At 35.2% G+C, this 17,907-nt stretch overlaps 1 protein-coding gene across 1 annotated transcript in view; it reads right to left on the bottom strand.

The window, feature by feature from the left end:
• DYNC2H1 (dynein cytoplasmic 2 heavy chain 1) overlaps positions 1 to 17,907 on the bottom strand; it is a 298,686-nt gene that overhangs the window by 123,552 nt on the left and 157,227 nt on the right. Inside the window, exons 61-68 of the mRNA XM_030887685.2 lie at positions 15,399 to 15,540; positions 14,816 to 14,925; positions 10,583 to 10,603; positions 8,785 to 8,883; positions 5,456 to 5,579; positions 3,928 to 4,091; positions 1,931 to 2,050; positions 330 to 464 (exon numbers count right to left, since the gene is read on the bottom strand). Coding sequence (XP_030743545.1) covers positions 330 to 464; positions 1,931 to 2,050; positions 3,928 to 4,091; positions 5,456 to 5,579; positions 8,785 to 8,883; positions 10,583 to 10,603; positions 14,816 to 14,925; positions 15,399 to 15,540 — 915 coding nt within the window. The remainder of the gene's footprint in view (positions 1 to 329; positions 465 to 1,930; positions 2,051 to 3,927; positions 4,092 to 5,455; positions 5,580 to 8,784; positions 8,884 to 10,582; positions 10,604 to 14,815; positions 14,926 to 15,398; positions 15,541 to 17,907) is intronic.

The following is a 17,907-nucleotide window of genomic DNA, read 5'->3' as shown; positions in this document are numbered from 1 at the left end:
TATTTCACAGGCTTTAACTGTGGTTTCAGGTGTGCAACATTGTTTGCTAACTCTCAATTGTCTATATGCACAAGGACAAAATTGTATCTCTACCTTAGCTAGCCCTGTGGCAGGAAACAGTAGAACCCAGCAAGGTACACTAACAATCTTCAATATCTGTACATCTTAGCTCACTTCCTATAAAAACAATAATCAAACCAAGGCCCTGGTACTTTGAATAACTTTCTTTGTATGGTATCATCTACCTCCTGAATTCCGGCCTCGAGATTGCTTACCATATTAACATAAATGTTAAAGAAAATATGATGCAAAAAGAAGACAATAGTTACTTTGTCAAGGGAAATCTGCAGTTTGTAGGATTCTTTAAGAGAATCTTGGATAAGTGAACTGCTTGCTTTTGTCTGATTCAAAGATTCAATCAAATCCTTATTTTCTAAAATATTGCCTTGAGATGTTGCAAGGGTCTAGAAGAAAAGTTGACAAAATATAGGGACATTATTATACATTTTAAAATAATCAATTCAAGAAAGTCTTCATTAATATCACTAGCTTAATGATGTTTATGAGAAAATTACTGTTTTTAAAAATATCAGCACTTATGGCCTTCTTATATTAAATGATTTAGCAAATCATTATATGATATTTATCATCATAACATTTTAGATGCATTAATTTTATCAATAAACAAAAATATAAATTAAATAATTTCATATAATTTCTTACCTTTCATTGCTTCTTAAAATGACAAGTACAAAATAGACAATTAAATGGTAGTGCATCAATACTGTATAAAGACATTAACTAAAAACTGCATGTCTTAAACTTTTCTCCTGAATATACAAAAGCCTGAATTTTCTTTTCAAAGCTATGTATTTAAATTTTTTTTTTAACCAAACAACCTTATCACCTTCCAATTACTCTCCATACACTTAATACACTTGTGAAATCTGCGATTTCATACTTGGAAACATTTTTCAAACTCATCTGTTGAATGCCTGACAGTAGCACCCACCCTTGCTTTTTTCTTCACCTCTTCTACATCATCAAATCGCTGTCCTTTCATATCCCTCTGCATTCACAGTGACGTCAGGTGAGTAAGGTGCGTGGGGCAGGAGAGGCATGCTGATTTTGCCAAAAAGTGGTGCACTGTTATGGCTACATGAGTAGGTGCATTGTCGTCGTAGTGGCAAAACCAGTCCCCCCATTTGCCACAAATCAGACCTTTTTTGTCACACACTGTTAATGCAATCTCTTCAGAACCTCTAAATCTAAAGCTTGATGAACAGTCTGACCTGGTAGAACAAACTCCAAATGCACTACAAGTCAACATTTTCATCCATTTGGGAAGATGACAGATGTCCAGAACGAGCTTTGTCATCAATCAACATCTCAGGGTTTTGAAATGAGTAAACCACTCCTACACTCGAGTTTTTCCCATAGCGCTGTCCTTGTAAGCTGTGTTCTACATCACAACAGTTTCTACAGCATTTTTCTCATGCAGGAAACAAAATTACACAGCCACACACTTTTCTCTTAAATAGGCCATTTAAAAAAAGAGGTTTGAGTGAAACTGTTTTTATGAAAAAATTCACCGTGACCAGAGAGAACCTTCCCAGGAGACACCACTGGGTGCACTAACTCAGCGAGTTGTTTGATGTTCAAGTAGAGGGGAAAACGCGTACTACATAAACTCCGCTCTGCCAAACAAGATTCCAGTTTGGGGGGTGTGGAGGGTGGTGGTCTTCCACCTCATATTCAAAAAAGTAACTGCTTTTATTTCTTTAAATTTTAACCCTGATGTACATGTATATATTGATGTGCTATTGAAATAACAAAAATGAGCTAATAGTTTTACTGAATTTAAAATACACATTTATATTCATTACAATTTAAAAAGCAATTTTTAAAATCTTAAAGGATGAAACTTCACCTCTAAAAGAGATTCTTCAAGCTTAGCTAGCTGTATTTTCTTATCTTCTTCCTGTTGCAACAGTTTTGTTTTCTGTTCCTCTAAATCAGGTTTCTCGTGCTGAATGGTTAAAGCCAAAAGCTTATAAAGAAAAACAATCAAAAAAACAAAACAAAAAAAAAAAAAAAAAAAGAAATTATTATTTGGGAAATAAATTTTAAAGAAAAAATTTCCCACTATTCCCACCACAGGCTTTCTGCCTTGCCTGAATAATATATTACTTAATATGTCTATTTCTACAGAGTTACAGTCTCAGAAACCCACTGAGGCAGTTCTAAACTGTCCTACAGGATCTCTAGGAGTCAGCATTGCCTCAATGGTAGTGTGTCTGCATTACAATATGTAATACATATTCCTAAAATTAGCTTTAATATTTCAAACCTAAAACCATAATTTATCTTAAACTGTAAAATCTTAACATACACATTTTAATTGGGTAAATATTATATCATATTAATTATATTTTAGTAATACTCTTAAAATATTCTGTGCAATTGTTAAACTTGTAACTTTAAAAGACGGACTTAATTGGTAAAATGTATAATTAAAAAATCTGCTATAAGCATATTCACTTATTTCTTGATAACCTAAGATCTACAAAGCCCCTCTTAGCAATAGCTATAGATAGCCTTTAGATAGAAAGAGCAATTTTGTGAATGAATTCTGGCAAGTTTTGAGTAACTCTTACAATATTTTATCTATAAGTATCATCCTTGCAATCAAATGATATTGCTTACAAAAATACAGGGTAATGTGGTATAGATAACATAGTTAAGAGAACATGTTGAAAACAAAAAGCTTTTGAAAAATTGTCCTAAGGTATAAGGTAGTAAACATATATATGATCATGCAAACCAAAAGAGGATGACTCTATTCCTATTGTTGTTGGCTGCCATCTAATCAGCTCCGACTCATGGGGACCCCAGGCGTAAAGGATACAATCCTTGGTTCTGCATCATCCTCATGGTTCTAACAAATTGGATAATTATTATCTGTAGGGTTTTCATTGACTGGTTTTGGAAGAAAATCACCAGGGCATTCTGTTCAATCTATCTTAGTTACAGCCTCCACTCAGACTTACTTAGCATCATAATAGCATGCAAGCCGTCACTGATAGCTGAGTGTTGGCTGCACCTGAGACACATTAGTCGGAATTAGAACTCCATCCATCCCACCAAAATTCTACCAACGAATCACCACTGCCTTCACTTGACTATTGTTAGATGGGCAGAAAGAAGATAATATTCAAAATATTAATAGGTATCATCCCCTTAAAGAGGAGAGAAATTGTGTTATTAAATATGTAAGGGAAAACATCTGGATATGAAAAATCATTCTAAGATCCATGCAATAATACTAAAGCACAATGAACCATATCCACAGATCACTGACTACACAGATGCACCTGTTATACTCACTGTCACTGAGTCAATTGTGACTCACAGTGACCTTAAAGGACAGAATACAATTGCTCCTCTGAGTTTCCACAAATCCTACAAATCCTTACAGGAATAGACAGTTACATCTTTCCCCTAAGGAACAGCTGGAGGCTTCAAACTGTTGGCCTTGTAGATTACAGCCAATACTCACCCCACTACGCTACTAAAGTTGGAAATTAAAGATCCTTAACTTTACCTATTAAATCTAAATTTTAAAACTGAAAATTAAAGCAGTTGATATTAACTTCTATAATTCCATTTTTCACATTAAAAATTTTAAAGTACTACAATAAAGAGCGGAGTGCAAAATTAAACATATACTCAGAAAATAACAATTTAACAATGTAAGCAACAAATATAAGTCCATCACAGACAATATGCAAAATAAACCAACATGCTTCACTCTAACAAGCATATTTTGAAATTTATCAATTTAAAGTGATAATCATATTAACAAAAGAACGTATTTGATATATACAACTACAAGTGATTTTTGTAAGAAATTATGAATATATATACCTGTCCGCGTAACCCACTTCTTGTTGTAGTGAAGTTAACCTCAGTAACAATGGAGGCTGCATCCGGTGGAATAAAGGGGTTTGGGTTTCTTGTTGACAAAAAAAGTCGAAATTCTTCATTGTAGTCAATAATTTTGTCACCTATTTGTACAACATAGCGTGGACCTAGTTTTGTTTTAAAAATGGCATAATTAGTTGGCCTGAATATGGTGTATTTTGCTACACAACACTCAAAAATATTATTTTAAACATTTTTCCAACAAAAAAAGCACCAGACAAAATCATTGCTATTGAGTTAATTCCAATCCTTCTTTAAATAGTTTGTATTATTTGCTGTTCAATAAGAACGTCCCACACAGCAAAAGTTAGGCTACTAAAAATATTATTAACCAGAATGCTCTATTACACAGCAATTAAGTCAGCAAGGGTAAGTAATTTTCATTAAAATGATCCTGAGATACTGACACAGCAGAGGAATAGCTTGTATTTCAGTATTAAAAATCTTTCTGAAACAGTTGATTTCAAGTAACAAAGCCAGAAACTCCCCATTTTAAATTATTTGCTATCTACTTCTAAATTTGTCAGTTAGAAAGGATTTATACACTAGCTTTGCAGATGTAACACTTAAAGAAAGAATGCATAAATAAAACCTAAGATTGTTGATGTCTGATAATTATAGTCAACACATTATTAACATCTAAAGGAAATACTGGGGCCAAGGAGCTTACACAGTGGTCAGAGACTATATCTTAATCAGGGTACTAATTAAGAAAAGCCACCTGCTGTGCATTTATGATAAGTGTAGTTTTCTGAAGGCATACTTATAGTCCACCTAATAGTGAAAAACAAAAGCCTCCCTGGGGATTAGGACAAGGAAAAGGTGGAATAGAGGATTGCTTTTATTCATCCTTTGATTGTATAACCCATCCATGTGTTATTTTGATACATTTAAAAGTATTTTATAACCAATACTTTCTTTTCTAAAGACTCTTTAATATAAGCCCCTTGGAAAATATCAGATGTCCAACTAAAAGTCTGACACAGTCTTAACTATATTGTCTTAACTTATATTGGAGTTAATTTGATTTTGGGGTTGTTGGGGGTTTTTATTTCTTCTTAAAATATGTACTGTATCTGAAAGAACTATGGAAACAGAATGACTAAAATCTTTTTGACTAAAATCCTTTTCAGGTAAAGCCCCAGATTTTGTGACTGGTCATGGGATTTAAACCAGGATCAGCCTTTGCTGTTGTTAGTTTTATCTCGTCAAGATATAGTCCCATAACATAGATGGACAGTTAGTGTGCTTGGACGTACTGATAAATTAAATGGAAAAATTCATGAAGACTTATCTTCACTACCTCAACACAGTGAGTGCCTTTTTATGAAGTCTCTTTGCATCTACCTGTTTACTTGTTAGTACCAGTTTACCTTTCCTGAATATAATAGTGAGATTAGAAAAGTCAGTCAGTTATAAAATTAATGAATTCAGAAATAATAGTTACTCTCTGGAAAGGCCAAACATTTACCTTGAGCAACAAGATCTCTTCTCAATAATGGATAAAGAACAGGTTCTACACCATCCAACTCTTGTATTATAAGGGTTTTCCCAAAACGAACTGCCAATTCAAGGGCTGTGATAAAGTTACTATCCTAAAAGAAAGGAAGACACATATTAATTGATTTATATTTCAATATGTATAAAGGTCCTTATAGATTAGAAATGGAGATATTGATGTGCCTAATATTAATATTTGCAAATATAATATTAATGCTAATGATTTAAATTTTCTGTGGTTGTTTTGTAGTCATATGTACTTTAGGAGGTATCATTTTGTTTTTTGTTTTGTTTAATCATTTTATTAGGGGCTCATACAACTCTTATCACAATCCATACATGCATCAATTGTGCAAAGCGCATTTGTACATTCATTGCCCTCATCATTCTCAAAACATTTGCTCTCCACTTAAGCCCCCGGCATTAGGTCCTCATTTTTCCCCTCCCTCCTCGCTCCCCACTCCCTCCCCGCTCCCCCTTCCCTCATGAGCCCTCGATAATTTATAAATTATTATTTTGTCATATCTTGGCCTGTCCGACGTCTCCCTTCATGCACTTTTCTGTTGTCCGTCCCCCAGGGAGGAGATCACTTGTCGATCCTTGTCATCGGTTACAAGGGAGGTATCATTTTGGTTGAATACTTATCAAATAAATTTCATCATTTAAGACTTAAATTTTAAGAAGGCATTTACATTAACAATATGCTATTTTCTAATTTTTACTGTAATTTACAATCAATAATAGAAACAAAATTTCACATTCTATATGCAACAAGTTACCCATTCCAACATTATTAGGAGTAACAATGGCTATAATCATAACCAAACACTGGAGGGGGAGAGAAAAGGCCGGGTGAATCCTAGTAAACTTTTCTTAGTGTGATAGATTTAATCACCATGAAAGAACTCTTAGACATATAAGTAAGCAGAAATGTTGAGGCAGTCTACTCAGGGAAATAGTAGTTTTAAAAATCATCCCAGGCCTCTAAGGTTATTATTTTTTTAAATTCTGCATAGTAGCTAAGAGCTCCTAATACAAGTGATCTATAATATTAAAGTATTTTTATACATTATCTAACTTGCAATTATCTGTAACAAAAAGAAATTAGGTTAATCATTTAATATGTGAGGAAATTTGAAGATGTTATTTTTGAAGCACCTGAAGAATATTTTTGGATATCCATATAGCTGGTCTTCTCTAAAATATCCTGACCAAAAAGAATTTCCTCATCAACAAAAAAAATGACAGAGAAATGTCACTACCAAAAGACTATAATTACATTTCACTGACCAATATGTCAATTCTTATGGAACATCTAAGATGTTTGTGGGTGAGTTATAGAAATAGGAAATTAATAGAAACATGAAGATTTTAATAGCATGTTAAAAGGCCAGAGGGTTTCTTGATTCTCCTGGCTAAATTAATAACCTTTAGTTTCTTAGCTGCTTTTGCTTATCTTTTTACTCTATCATCCCACACTCATAATTTAATATAACAGTTTATTTGTCTATCTGACCTAGCAAAATTTCATCTCCTTGAGGGCAGGAACTGTGTCTACTTTTCCATAACTAAAACCTCAGAGCTTAGAGCACTGCTTAGCAGACACACAGAAAAGACATAAATACTCTCCCTTTTTCACAAATTAGTAACAGAAGCTAAAGGAGTTATATCACACATATAACCCCTGATAAAAGCAACATAGTGCAACCTCAAACCACCTGGAATAGAAATTCCAGAAGATCCAGAAATCACTCTATTGAGCATACATCCTAAAAAACTAAGTCTGTAGGCAACTGGACATCCCCTTACAGAAGGGTCGCAGGGAGGAGACGAGCCAGTCAGGGCGCAGTGTAGCAACGATGAAACATACAACTTTCCTTTAGTTCCTAAATGCTTCATCCCCACTATCATGATCCAAATTCTACCTTACAAATCCAGCTAGACCAGAGGATGTACACTGGTACAGATAGGAACTGGAAACACAGGGAATCCAGGACAGATGAAACCCTTCAGGACCAGTGCTGAGAGTGGCGATACCAGGTGGGTGGAGGGAGGTGGGGCAGAAAGGGGGAAACGATTACAAGGAGCTACAAATAAACTCCTCCCTGGTTATGGGGAGGAGAACATATATGGACAACAGAAAAGTGGGTGAAGGGAGATGTAGGACAGTGTAAGATATGACAAAATAACAATAATTTATAAATTATCAAGGGTTCATGAGGGAGGGGGAGTTGGGAGGGAGGGGAAAAATGAGATGAAACCAAGGGTTCAAATTGAAAGCAAATATTTTGAGATTAATGATGGCAACAAATGCACAAATGTACTTGACACAATGGATGTATGGATGTATTGTGATAAGAATTGTACGAGCACCCAATAAAATGATTTTTAAAAAAAACTAAGTCATAACAGTAAAACATACACACACCTATGTACATTGAAGGGCAGTTCACAGTAGCAGAAAGATGGAAGCAACCTAAATGTTGGGAAAGAAACTTTATACACAAAGGAACACTAAGCTGCACTAAAAAATCATGATGAAACAGTGATGTGTCTCATGACCTGGTAGACCTGGGGATAGTTGTGTTAAGTGGAATTAACATATTTTCCCAAGAAGAAAAATATGCTAAGAGCCCACTGTTAGATGGAAAACAAGATAAATTCTTGCAAGTCAAAGAGAAAAGTCTTTGAAGTTTACCAAGCAAGAGAGGGCAAAGGGAGATAGCAGGAGGCTAGACAACAGACAGATATTAACTTGGGTGAAGTAGAAGATAATAATCCACGAGAGAGAAAGGAAATTAAGGAACCAGGGAAGGGTAAACTATTAGGGGCTTTTATTGTAGTTTAAACTGTTGATTATAAAATTGATGATCTGAAATGCAAACTCTCACCTAATTACCCATGAAAACAATCATTATGCCTTTAAATGGTTTATTGGAGGCAAAGAGTTAATAATGAAAATGACAGAATAACTAACCTCAAAAAAATTTAAGTTATACATTGCAATATGAATTACGGTGAGTATATTAACATTATGATTAATATTACGTATTGGGACAAATAAATCTCTGAGTTCAATGATTTCCAACAATCAGAAGGCAAAATAAAAGAGGGGGGAAAGGGGATAAAACAATAAATCTTTGAAAGTAAAAAATAAAGATGCATTTATTTGTCCCGACTCCATACCAGAAAAGTTACACAGCTGAGACTTAAATTTATGTTTCCTAATTATACACTCATAGTTCTTTCCACCATAAAATTCCATATGAATTTGATAACTAAAGTATATATGCACCATACCTGCTGATTAATAACTTCTAAACGTGAGTCTTTCAGATGCGTCTTTAGCCATTCTGTAGCTTGAGAAGAAGGGTCTATAAGAAATGGGCATACGTGACTCTAAAAGAAAGAAAAGAAATGGTTTTAACATTATATTCTTTCACATGGGAATAATTTATCCCACTCATTCATCAATTTCTGAATGAATTTTTCTTTCAAGCTTTGGAGAACACAATACCAGAAACCACATTAATAAATGTTATACCCCAAATCTACTGCCACTGAATCCAATCTGACTCATAGCAACACTATATAGGGTTTCTAAGGTAATAAATCTTTACTGGAGGAGTGTGCCTCAATTTTCTCCTATGGAGTAGTTGGTGGGTTTGAACCGCCAACCTCGTATTTAGCAGTTCACTGCTTTCTCAACAACTAAGAATTAGGTAACTGAATTCAACCATATGAAATGGCAATTGTGTATTAACAGTGTATATTAAGTGAGAACTCCAATCCCATTCTGATGTCTTTGCACCTCTTTTTTGGCTTTTAAGCTTGAACTATGGAATGAATATGACATATATAAAATCATAAAATGAATTATACAGTTAAGTAATCAATCCCCTACCTCTATATATTCTTCAACTGAACACTGCATAAATTCCTCACAAGTATGAGCTAATCATAAAAAGGTTTTCAAAATAATTAACATATTTATGTATATTTTAAAATAGATTGATTATTCTAATGAAATCTGTATAGAATATCTAAAGAGGATCATCCTAGAAGAGAAAATTATGTAAGTTTTATGTTAAGATTTAATGAGCTTAAACTAAATTTATTAGAGAACATCCTGTACTAATTAAACTCTAAAGTAGATAAACCAAAACCAAGCCAACTGCCATGGGGCTTATTCTGACGCACAGCACCCCGACAGGGCAGAGCAGAGCTCCCTTGAGTTTCCCTGGCAGTGAGCCTTGACAGGAGCAGACAACCTCATTCTTCTCCAGTGGAGCAGCTGGTGGTTTCAAACCAACGACGCTGCAGTTAGCAGCGTAACATTTAACTTACAGCGTCACTAAAATGCTCTGCACACAATGCCATTTAGAAGATGAAAGAAAGATGATTTGGTGAGTGTACATATATTAATAATACACTTTAAAGTCACCTAATAATAATTGCTGCCCAATACATCAGATTTAATAACAATAACTGACCTAACATTTCTTATATTTTTAATATTATTCGGAAAATGCAATGCAGTTGTGTGCTTTAGGATAAGGTGGCAGATATAAAAATTAGAGTAAATTGATGACTTACAATTGGAGCGTATCTAACAAGAACGAATATATTATCTCATGGCATAACAAGGGAGAAGTGAACAGTGGGGACCTGACGTTCTACAGACAAACAGTATTTTATCACTGACACGGTTTAAAATTTCTACCACCTGGAGATAGCTAAAAAGCTTTACTATGAAAGGTTATTTTAAATCAACTTTATGTGTTTTCCATTTTTTGACAAATATTGCATGCCCATTTTGCCTCAACCTAGGATGAGATGTTCTCAATACTCCTCCCCACATGTCACATCACTGAAAGACCTTCCTCCTTCCTATGTCTGGAGGTTTCGCTTACTGCTCCACCCTAGAAATGGACTACTTCTTCCCACAAACGCAAATCTACACGCGTCAATAGCCTCTTAAGTGTTCCCACATTATTATACCTAGGTGTTAGCTCCAATTTGAAGCTAGCAGTCACTTTGAAAATCTACTAGATTTAGTCTACGCACAAAAATAAATATTAAAAAAATTAGAGCTTACCCATGATTTCAAACCAATGATCTGTTGCAGTTAAAAAAAAAGAGAAAACAGAGGTGATGTTTGCAGATATCACATTCTGAGCACAGAAAATATGCTTAAGAACTTCAGCGAGTACTTCCAAGTCTGTGTTTATCCTACTTGTCTTCTCCAGAGAAAACTCAACAAACACTCTGAACTACTTGCCAGCTTTGTGCTCTATGATTACATGTAGTTACGTTGTACAGTCAACTATTAACAGATTCAAACATGTTGAGTTCCTATTGATTCATCCACCATATGTTGGATAAGAACATGAAGAATGCAAAAGTTAGTAAAACACATTCCCCTACCTCAATGATCTCATGTCTAATAAAGAAAAATGATCATTCCATAATCAAAAAGTATAGAAGCTGCTAGGGAAAAATCACAGGTGGAGCTGAGCAAAGCATCTAAGAAGCAATTCCAGTAAAACTAAGCCATGGAAAATGAACTGAACATAGCCAGGCAAAGAAGTCATGCAATGACAACAGCATGGTGGAGAGAGGATGGAAGGGCGTGGAAAATTCGGGAAACTGCCAGTAGTTGAGCATCACTGGAATACAAAGGGTGGGCAAAGATGAGCAAATTCAAATGGTAGAATCAAGAATGAAGAACTTTATTATGTGAGATATAAGAAGAGGCTATTTTTACTGGAAGCTTTGGGAACTAAAATATATTAATAGGTAATATTATGGTCAGAGTAGTGTTTTAGGAAGCTCAATCCAACAGCAGCAGAGGAAGTAGTACAGAGAGCAAGGGACCAACCAGTAGAGTAAGAATAATGTATTTATGCAAGTATAAAATGCAAAGACCTAAATTAAGTCACAATAATTATGAGGCTAGAACAGAATGAATGAATATGAAATACCACACCCTTAGCTACAACTTAATTCTAACGCTAGTTTACCTTAGAATTGATATAGAATATGAATTAAAATGAGTGTAACAAGTAACTACTGAAACAATTCCATAAATATGGCTATGTTTCGTCATAAAAAAATAAATCGTCATAAAAAATAAATAGGATTTTATCAGTACTAAACATGAACCTAGTCCTAAGTTTATTATTAAAATTCCATACACAATTTTCCATAGTCATTAGAAGACACAATTCAGAATAAAAACATATATATTTTCAATTAATATCATTGATTAAAAAAACTAATAACTACTCTGGTAAATGTTTTCTTCATAAAGGTTGTGCTTCCAGAATGAAAAAATGAAGACTACTGGATTTGTATCTTTTTTTCATTTGGAAACATTACTTTTCTTGGATTACTAAAACAGGGTGGTTATGTAACATTAGAGAACGAATAACAAAAATAATCAAAAAGCTATAGTTTGCTATTATTCAATGGAATTATTTACATATAAAAGAGGGTTTTAAAAAGTTCACAGGAAAAAAATCATTAGCTTTTCATTTTATTTTCCACCAACTAAATGAAGCACCCTTGTACATGTACAATTCCAGATTCATAATTCTGGAATCTGATATAAAAAATGATGAAGAATATTAAAAATAAAAGACTAAAGTAAAATTGTTCAATCTACAGTCCAAGACTTCTATAATGGTAAGATACCATCCTAACAGTCAACTGATTACAGGGCTAATCAAAAGAACAAATGATTCCCAAAGTAAACATAGCCCAAAATACACATCTTAGGACATAAGCTTCCTAATGAGAGCCAGTTAGTGTGTAAGCTTTCTTTAAGACCACGGAACAAGGAAATAGCATGTGGACAGTAACAGAGGTTGCAAGGAGGGGAAAAAGACATTGTTATTACAGGATGTAACCTACTGAAATAGCATGAACAGAAAAAGAATAATTATTATATTTATTCCCAGAAATTATATTCCCAGATCCATACGAGCAATGGAAACAAGATTGATGGTAACAATCACACTGTAGTCAAAATAGTTACTTGCTGGACACAGAACTTTGAATTTGGTTTTTACATTCTCTGCCAATAAGCTACTAATACTTTCACTTTTACACCATGTGATTTGGAAAGCACGTAAGAGAAAAATCAATTTTCCACAATATGCAAATCGTCACCTCAAAACATTTTTCACCTTCAGTTCATATAGTTCTATTCTGCAAACAGAATAAAAATGAAAATATATAATTAATCTTTCCTTACTCATAAACAGAGCCCTGGTGGTGTAGTGATTAAAACATTTGGCTGCAAACTAAAAGGATGGCGGTTTGAACCCACCAGATGCTCAGAAAGATACGTGACTGCTTACGTAAAACACTACAGCCTTGGGCACCTTATAGGATAGTTCTGAGTCCAAACCAACCCATGGCCACTACGTACTTACAAACACGTAAGAAAATTATCTACTAACTCAAATTACCATATACTCTGGAATCCGTTTCCCAAAGTGGGCAATACCGCCTTCTGGTGGCCATTAGATCAATCCAAAATAAAAATTAATAATAAAAACCCACTGCCAACATAGCATAGCACATGGAACTCATAGCATATCTTTAGGGCAGGATATAACGGCCCTGGTGGGTTTCTGAGATTGTAACTCTTTTCTCCAAGACTGTAACTCTGATGAGAACAAAAATCCCCATCCTCCCCGCCCCCCGTCAGCTGGTGGTTTTGAACTGTTGATATTGTAGTTAAAAGTCCAGTATATAACCCACTACACCACCAAGGCTTCTAAGAAGGATTTAAGGGAGCTTGAAAAACAGACACCTACACTTTACCCTAGACTGCGGTTCACAGTACAACAGTTTCCATGGCCAGGGGAGCACTCAGTTGTTTTGTTTCTGCAAGGAGTCCGTAGTCAAATAAGCCTGGGATCCTGTGTTCCAGATGAAGACACTATACAATTTATAAACCCACTGCTGTCAAGCCTATTCCAGTAATAGAAAACATACAGCAAGGAGTGGAGCCACCTAGTAAGGTTACCAAAGCTGTAATATTGACAGGGATAGAATCTCAGGTCTTTTCTCCCAAGGAGTAGCTTGTAGGTTAAAATCAATGAGTGTCTCACCACTGCACTACCAGTGCTCCTTACATCCAAGAAGTCCCCAGGAGACAAATATCTGACTATGGAGAAGCCCACCATGCTCTTTAACAGTATGTAACCCGGAACTAACTGTATACAGCTAAAAACAAAAACAAAAACTAAGCTCATTGCCAATGAATCAATTGCAACTCATGGCAATCCTATAGAACAGTGGTTCTTAACCTTCCTAATGCCACAACCCTTTAATACAGTTCCTCATGTGTGGTGACCCCCTTAACCATAAAATTATTTTTATTGCTACTTTATACTGTAATCTTGCTACTGTTATGAATCAGGTGACCCCTGTGAATGGGTCGTCCGGCTCCCAAAGGGGTTGTGACCCACAGGTTGAGAACCACTGCTATAGAACACAGTATACCTATACCTGTCCCAGAGGGTTTCTAAGGCTGTGGTCATTAAAGATGCTGACTCCTACACATTTCCACTGCAGCCCAGCTGGTGAGTTCAAACTCTCAGCCTTTGTGTTCAGCACCAAAGCACTTAACCACTGTATCAACAGGGTTTTGTGATCCATGGCCATGGAGTTGATTCCAACTCACAGTGACCTTTTAAAACAGAGAAGAACTTTGTCATAGGATTTCCAAACTGCAAGTCTCTATAGAAGAGATTGCTACATTTGGCTGAGAGGCTGGTAGCCTAAAAGTCAACTACTGCTCTTTTAGTTCCTTCCTTAACTACATTCTCCCCAGATCACAAAGAAAATGCTGCCAATGAGTCAATTCCACCCATATTCAAAGTGACCCAAGAGGGCAGAACAGAACTACCCTATAGAGTTTCTAAGGCAGCAAATCTTTATGGAAGCAGGCTGCCTGCTACCTCTGCTCCCCTTAAAGCAGGTGGTGGGGTTCAAAACTCTGACCTTCTGGTTATCAGCTTAATGTTTTAATCAATTCACCACCATAGCTCTTCTTTCTTAAGAATACTACCCCTTAAGAAGTTAGAATATTTTGCTATCATGAAAATAATGCCACTTTAATTTATACTTTTATATTATGTTAAAGTTGTAGGTTCACCAACTAAATCATATATGGATTTTTCATTTGCAAAGTATTTTTACTTATACGTAACGAAGAAAGAAAAGGTAAATGCCTAAGAATTTGGAAAAGAAGTCAAATTCTTTTTTAAGCTTCAAGGCAAAACATTTCTAATAGGAAATTATGATGGTTAATTACCTGCAAGATAACAAGAGCATTTTCTATGGAAAGGTCATCTGATGGTAGGCCTTCACTTTTCCAAATTAACTGTTCACTTTCAGTGCAAAGAAATCTCCTTAGATCAAATTCTGAAAAGTTAAAGATTATTAATAACTAGTTATCTAAAATTATCTTAAACTTTATGAAGGAAAAGGAATAAAACTACTTGAAATATACGGAAGTGAAAGTTTTCTAAATAGTCTTGGACGAAGGACCAGAAATAAAAGTGAAAAAGAGGACTAGGAGCTCCTCTGAACGAACATTCCCTAACTAATACACTAAGGAAACTGGAAGTGCCTCAATCTGATCACAAGACACGAAATTACTGTAAAAATTAAACTACTGAAAAGTTTAACAGCATTCAAGCAATATTAAAGCTAATTCATTAGTTTTAATATCATAGATTTTAAAGATAAATTATATAAAAATAATCCCCAGAAATTAAACCAATTGAAAATAGCTCCAGTATCCTTTAACTTATAGCAAAATGTCATATGAAAAAAAATTAAGATAAAAATGTAAATTTTTAGTATTTTGAAATTTCATATTCATAAGTACAAACTTTCAAGGTCAGCTGATTTGGTCCACTCTTCCAAACAAGTTTTTCTCAGCCCCTCAGGCGCAGCGGAAAGGTATGTAATGAATGCAGCAGCTAGCTGCGCTCTCTTAGGGAGAGTCGCTAATTCATCAGTTATCTCTGCCACCTGAAAGAGAAAAGAAGTGAAGGAGAGCGTGAGAGAGCGAGAGAAAGGTGCATGTGGACATGCTCTAGTCAGGAAAAAACAAGCAACCCTCTAGATCAGATTGGACACTAAGTTAACAGTTCTTTCTGGTTTTAGTTATACCCCTGCCTTGACTATAATCATCAAAAATATAAGAATATAAAAAGACTTCAGACATTGCTGAATATTCAGAATATATGAATCCTGGTACAGTTACTGAAAACAAACACACGTCTAATCCTAATGATTGTCATGAAAGCAGAATTTTCCTTCTGATCACAGTCAAATGTTACAAATTATACATAATCTAGCAAAATATGATTAAGATGATACAGAAATCATAGGCAAAAGCACAAATGAAAGAAAAACTACGAATACTCAATAATGAAAGTTTAATGTTTTCAGTACATAAGACGAAGCAAATTGAGTAGTGCTATCGCAGTGCATGAGAAGGGACAGAATGAATCACATGAGATGGACAGGGAAGATTTTACATGCCAAACAAAGAAGCTTCTACGAGAAATCTTCAAAAAAAATTGTGGAAATGCATATTATGAGGGAAAAAAAGTGCAAGGATTTCCATTGTTGCTCCCCAATAAACTCAAAATGATTTGATATGAATGACCCAATTGAAAAAGATCTAGTTTGAAGTACTAGAAGGATAAGACAACAGACTGAAAAGAGTTCCTCTCAGAAAACATGAATTCTACTAAAACTGAAGCAAAAAGATGGGAGGAAAGATGCCAAGCCACATGAAAAGTGCCCAGAAGCCGGAGCTCCAAAGAGGGAAAGAATTTCCTTTACAGACGACACGGACAGAAAGACTTCCACTGGGGCCGTCACACTGAACTGCGACTTGGAGACTGCCAAATTATAAGAAGATACATTTGGTTTGTTAAAGCCAAAAAATAAATAAATAAACAATAATGGAAATATTGAGAATATTCACATTGTTAAGACTGTATTCAATGTAACTGGACATCACTGGCTACACTCATTGACTGGGAACCTAAATTGCTGTGCAAACCTTACCTACAACACACAAAATATTATTTTTTAAAAGATGATACAGATGAGAGGTATTTACAAATGGATATGAGAATAAACACAAAAGAGCATAGAAATACTCTACATTTAAAATTTTTGATTCCTATAACTAGGATATCCTAAATAAGACACAGGAAATAAAGATTTGGGTTGAGTAAAAGAAAGAAGTTAATTGAAATATATTAAGTTTGAGTTCCTGAAAAAACAACAGTACAAGCAACTCAAGTATGCCTGCGGATATGATCTGAAAAATTAGCTGTCTAAAATTATAGCTCTGGTCATGAGCATGGCATGCAGGCTATTCATAAGAAGAGGTGAAATAATCAGAAGCAGTTGCCAGAGGGGAAAAAACTGAGAAGGAGAATATTGAGGGCAGTCAACATTTTCTCAGTAAGCAGATGAGGAGGATGTAGTGAGGGAAGAAATTTAATTTGTTAAAAAACGAACATAGGGACTGGAAAGAAGAGATCCGATATTTTCATATTTGATGTAATGCAATAAATACGAGGGGGGTACCTTCACCAAAAGGATTTTTTTAATTCAAAGCTATGCATTTATTTATTTGTTTGTTTGTTTGTTTATTTTATAAAGCAGCCTTATCACCTTAAACATACTCCCCATTACACTTAATACATTTGTCAAATCTATGGTTCCATTCTTGGAAACATTTTCAAACTCGTGTTTAGATTGTTCCCTCATATTTTTCTTCACCTCTTCTACGTCATCAAATCACTGTCTTTTCATGTCCCTCTTCATTCTTGGAAACAAAAAGAAGTTGCACAGAGCGAGGTCAGGTAAGGAGTGTGGAGTAAGAGAGGCATGCTTTTGTTTTTTTGGCCCAAAACTGGCTCACTGAGATGGCTGTGTGAGCAGGTGCATTGTTGTGGTGGCAAAACCATGCCGTCTGCCACAACTCAGGTCTTTTTTGTTGCACGCTGTTATGCAATCTTTTCAGAACCTCTAAATAAAAAGCTTGATTAGTAGTCTGACCTGGTGAAACAAAGTCCAAAAGCACTATCCCCCTCACATAAAGAACAACACAAAAACAAATGAGCACTGTCATGATCTCTGATTTCACTTGGGTTTTTCTGAATGAGGTGGCAGTGGCATCTTTGGCTTGGCTGAGGTTTGCTTTCAGGGTCGTAAGAATAAGCACCTTGTCTCGTTACCAGCAATGACCCTGAAAACAGTCTGGGTTGTTTCAGGGCTGTTCTTTCAAAGCCGCATGTGTCCAAACAAGGCTCTTTTTCCAGGTCAGTCCGCACCGGAGGCACAAACTTCACAGTGGCCCTTCTCATAAAA

This window comes from Echinops telfairi, unplaced genomic scaffold (genome assembly GCF_000313985.2).
Source record: "Echinops telfairi isolate 266 unplaced genomic scaffold, ASM31398v2 ScPeMD7_7421;HRSCAF=8459, whole genome shotgun sequence".
Taxonomy (NCBI): domain Eukaryota; kingdom Metazoa; phylum Chordata; class Mammalia; order Afrosoricida; family Tenrecidae; genus Echinops; species Echinops telfairi.
Note: the sequence above shows the minus strand (reverse complement) of the source record. Positions and strands in the feature narration are given on the sequence as shown.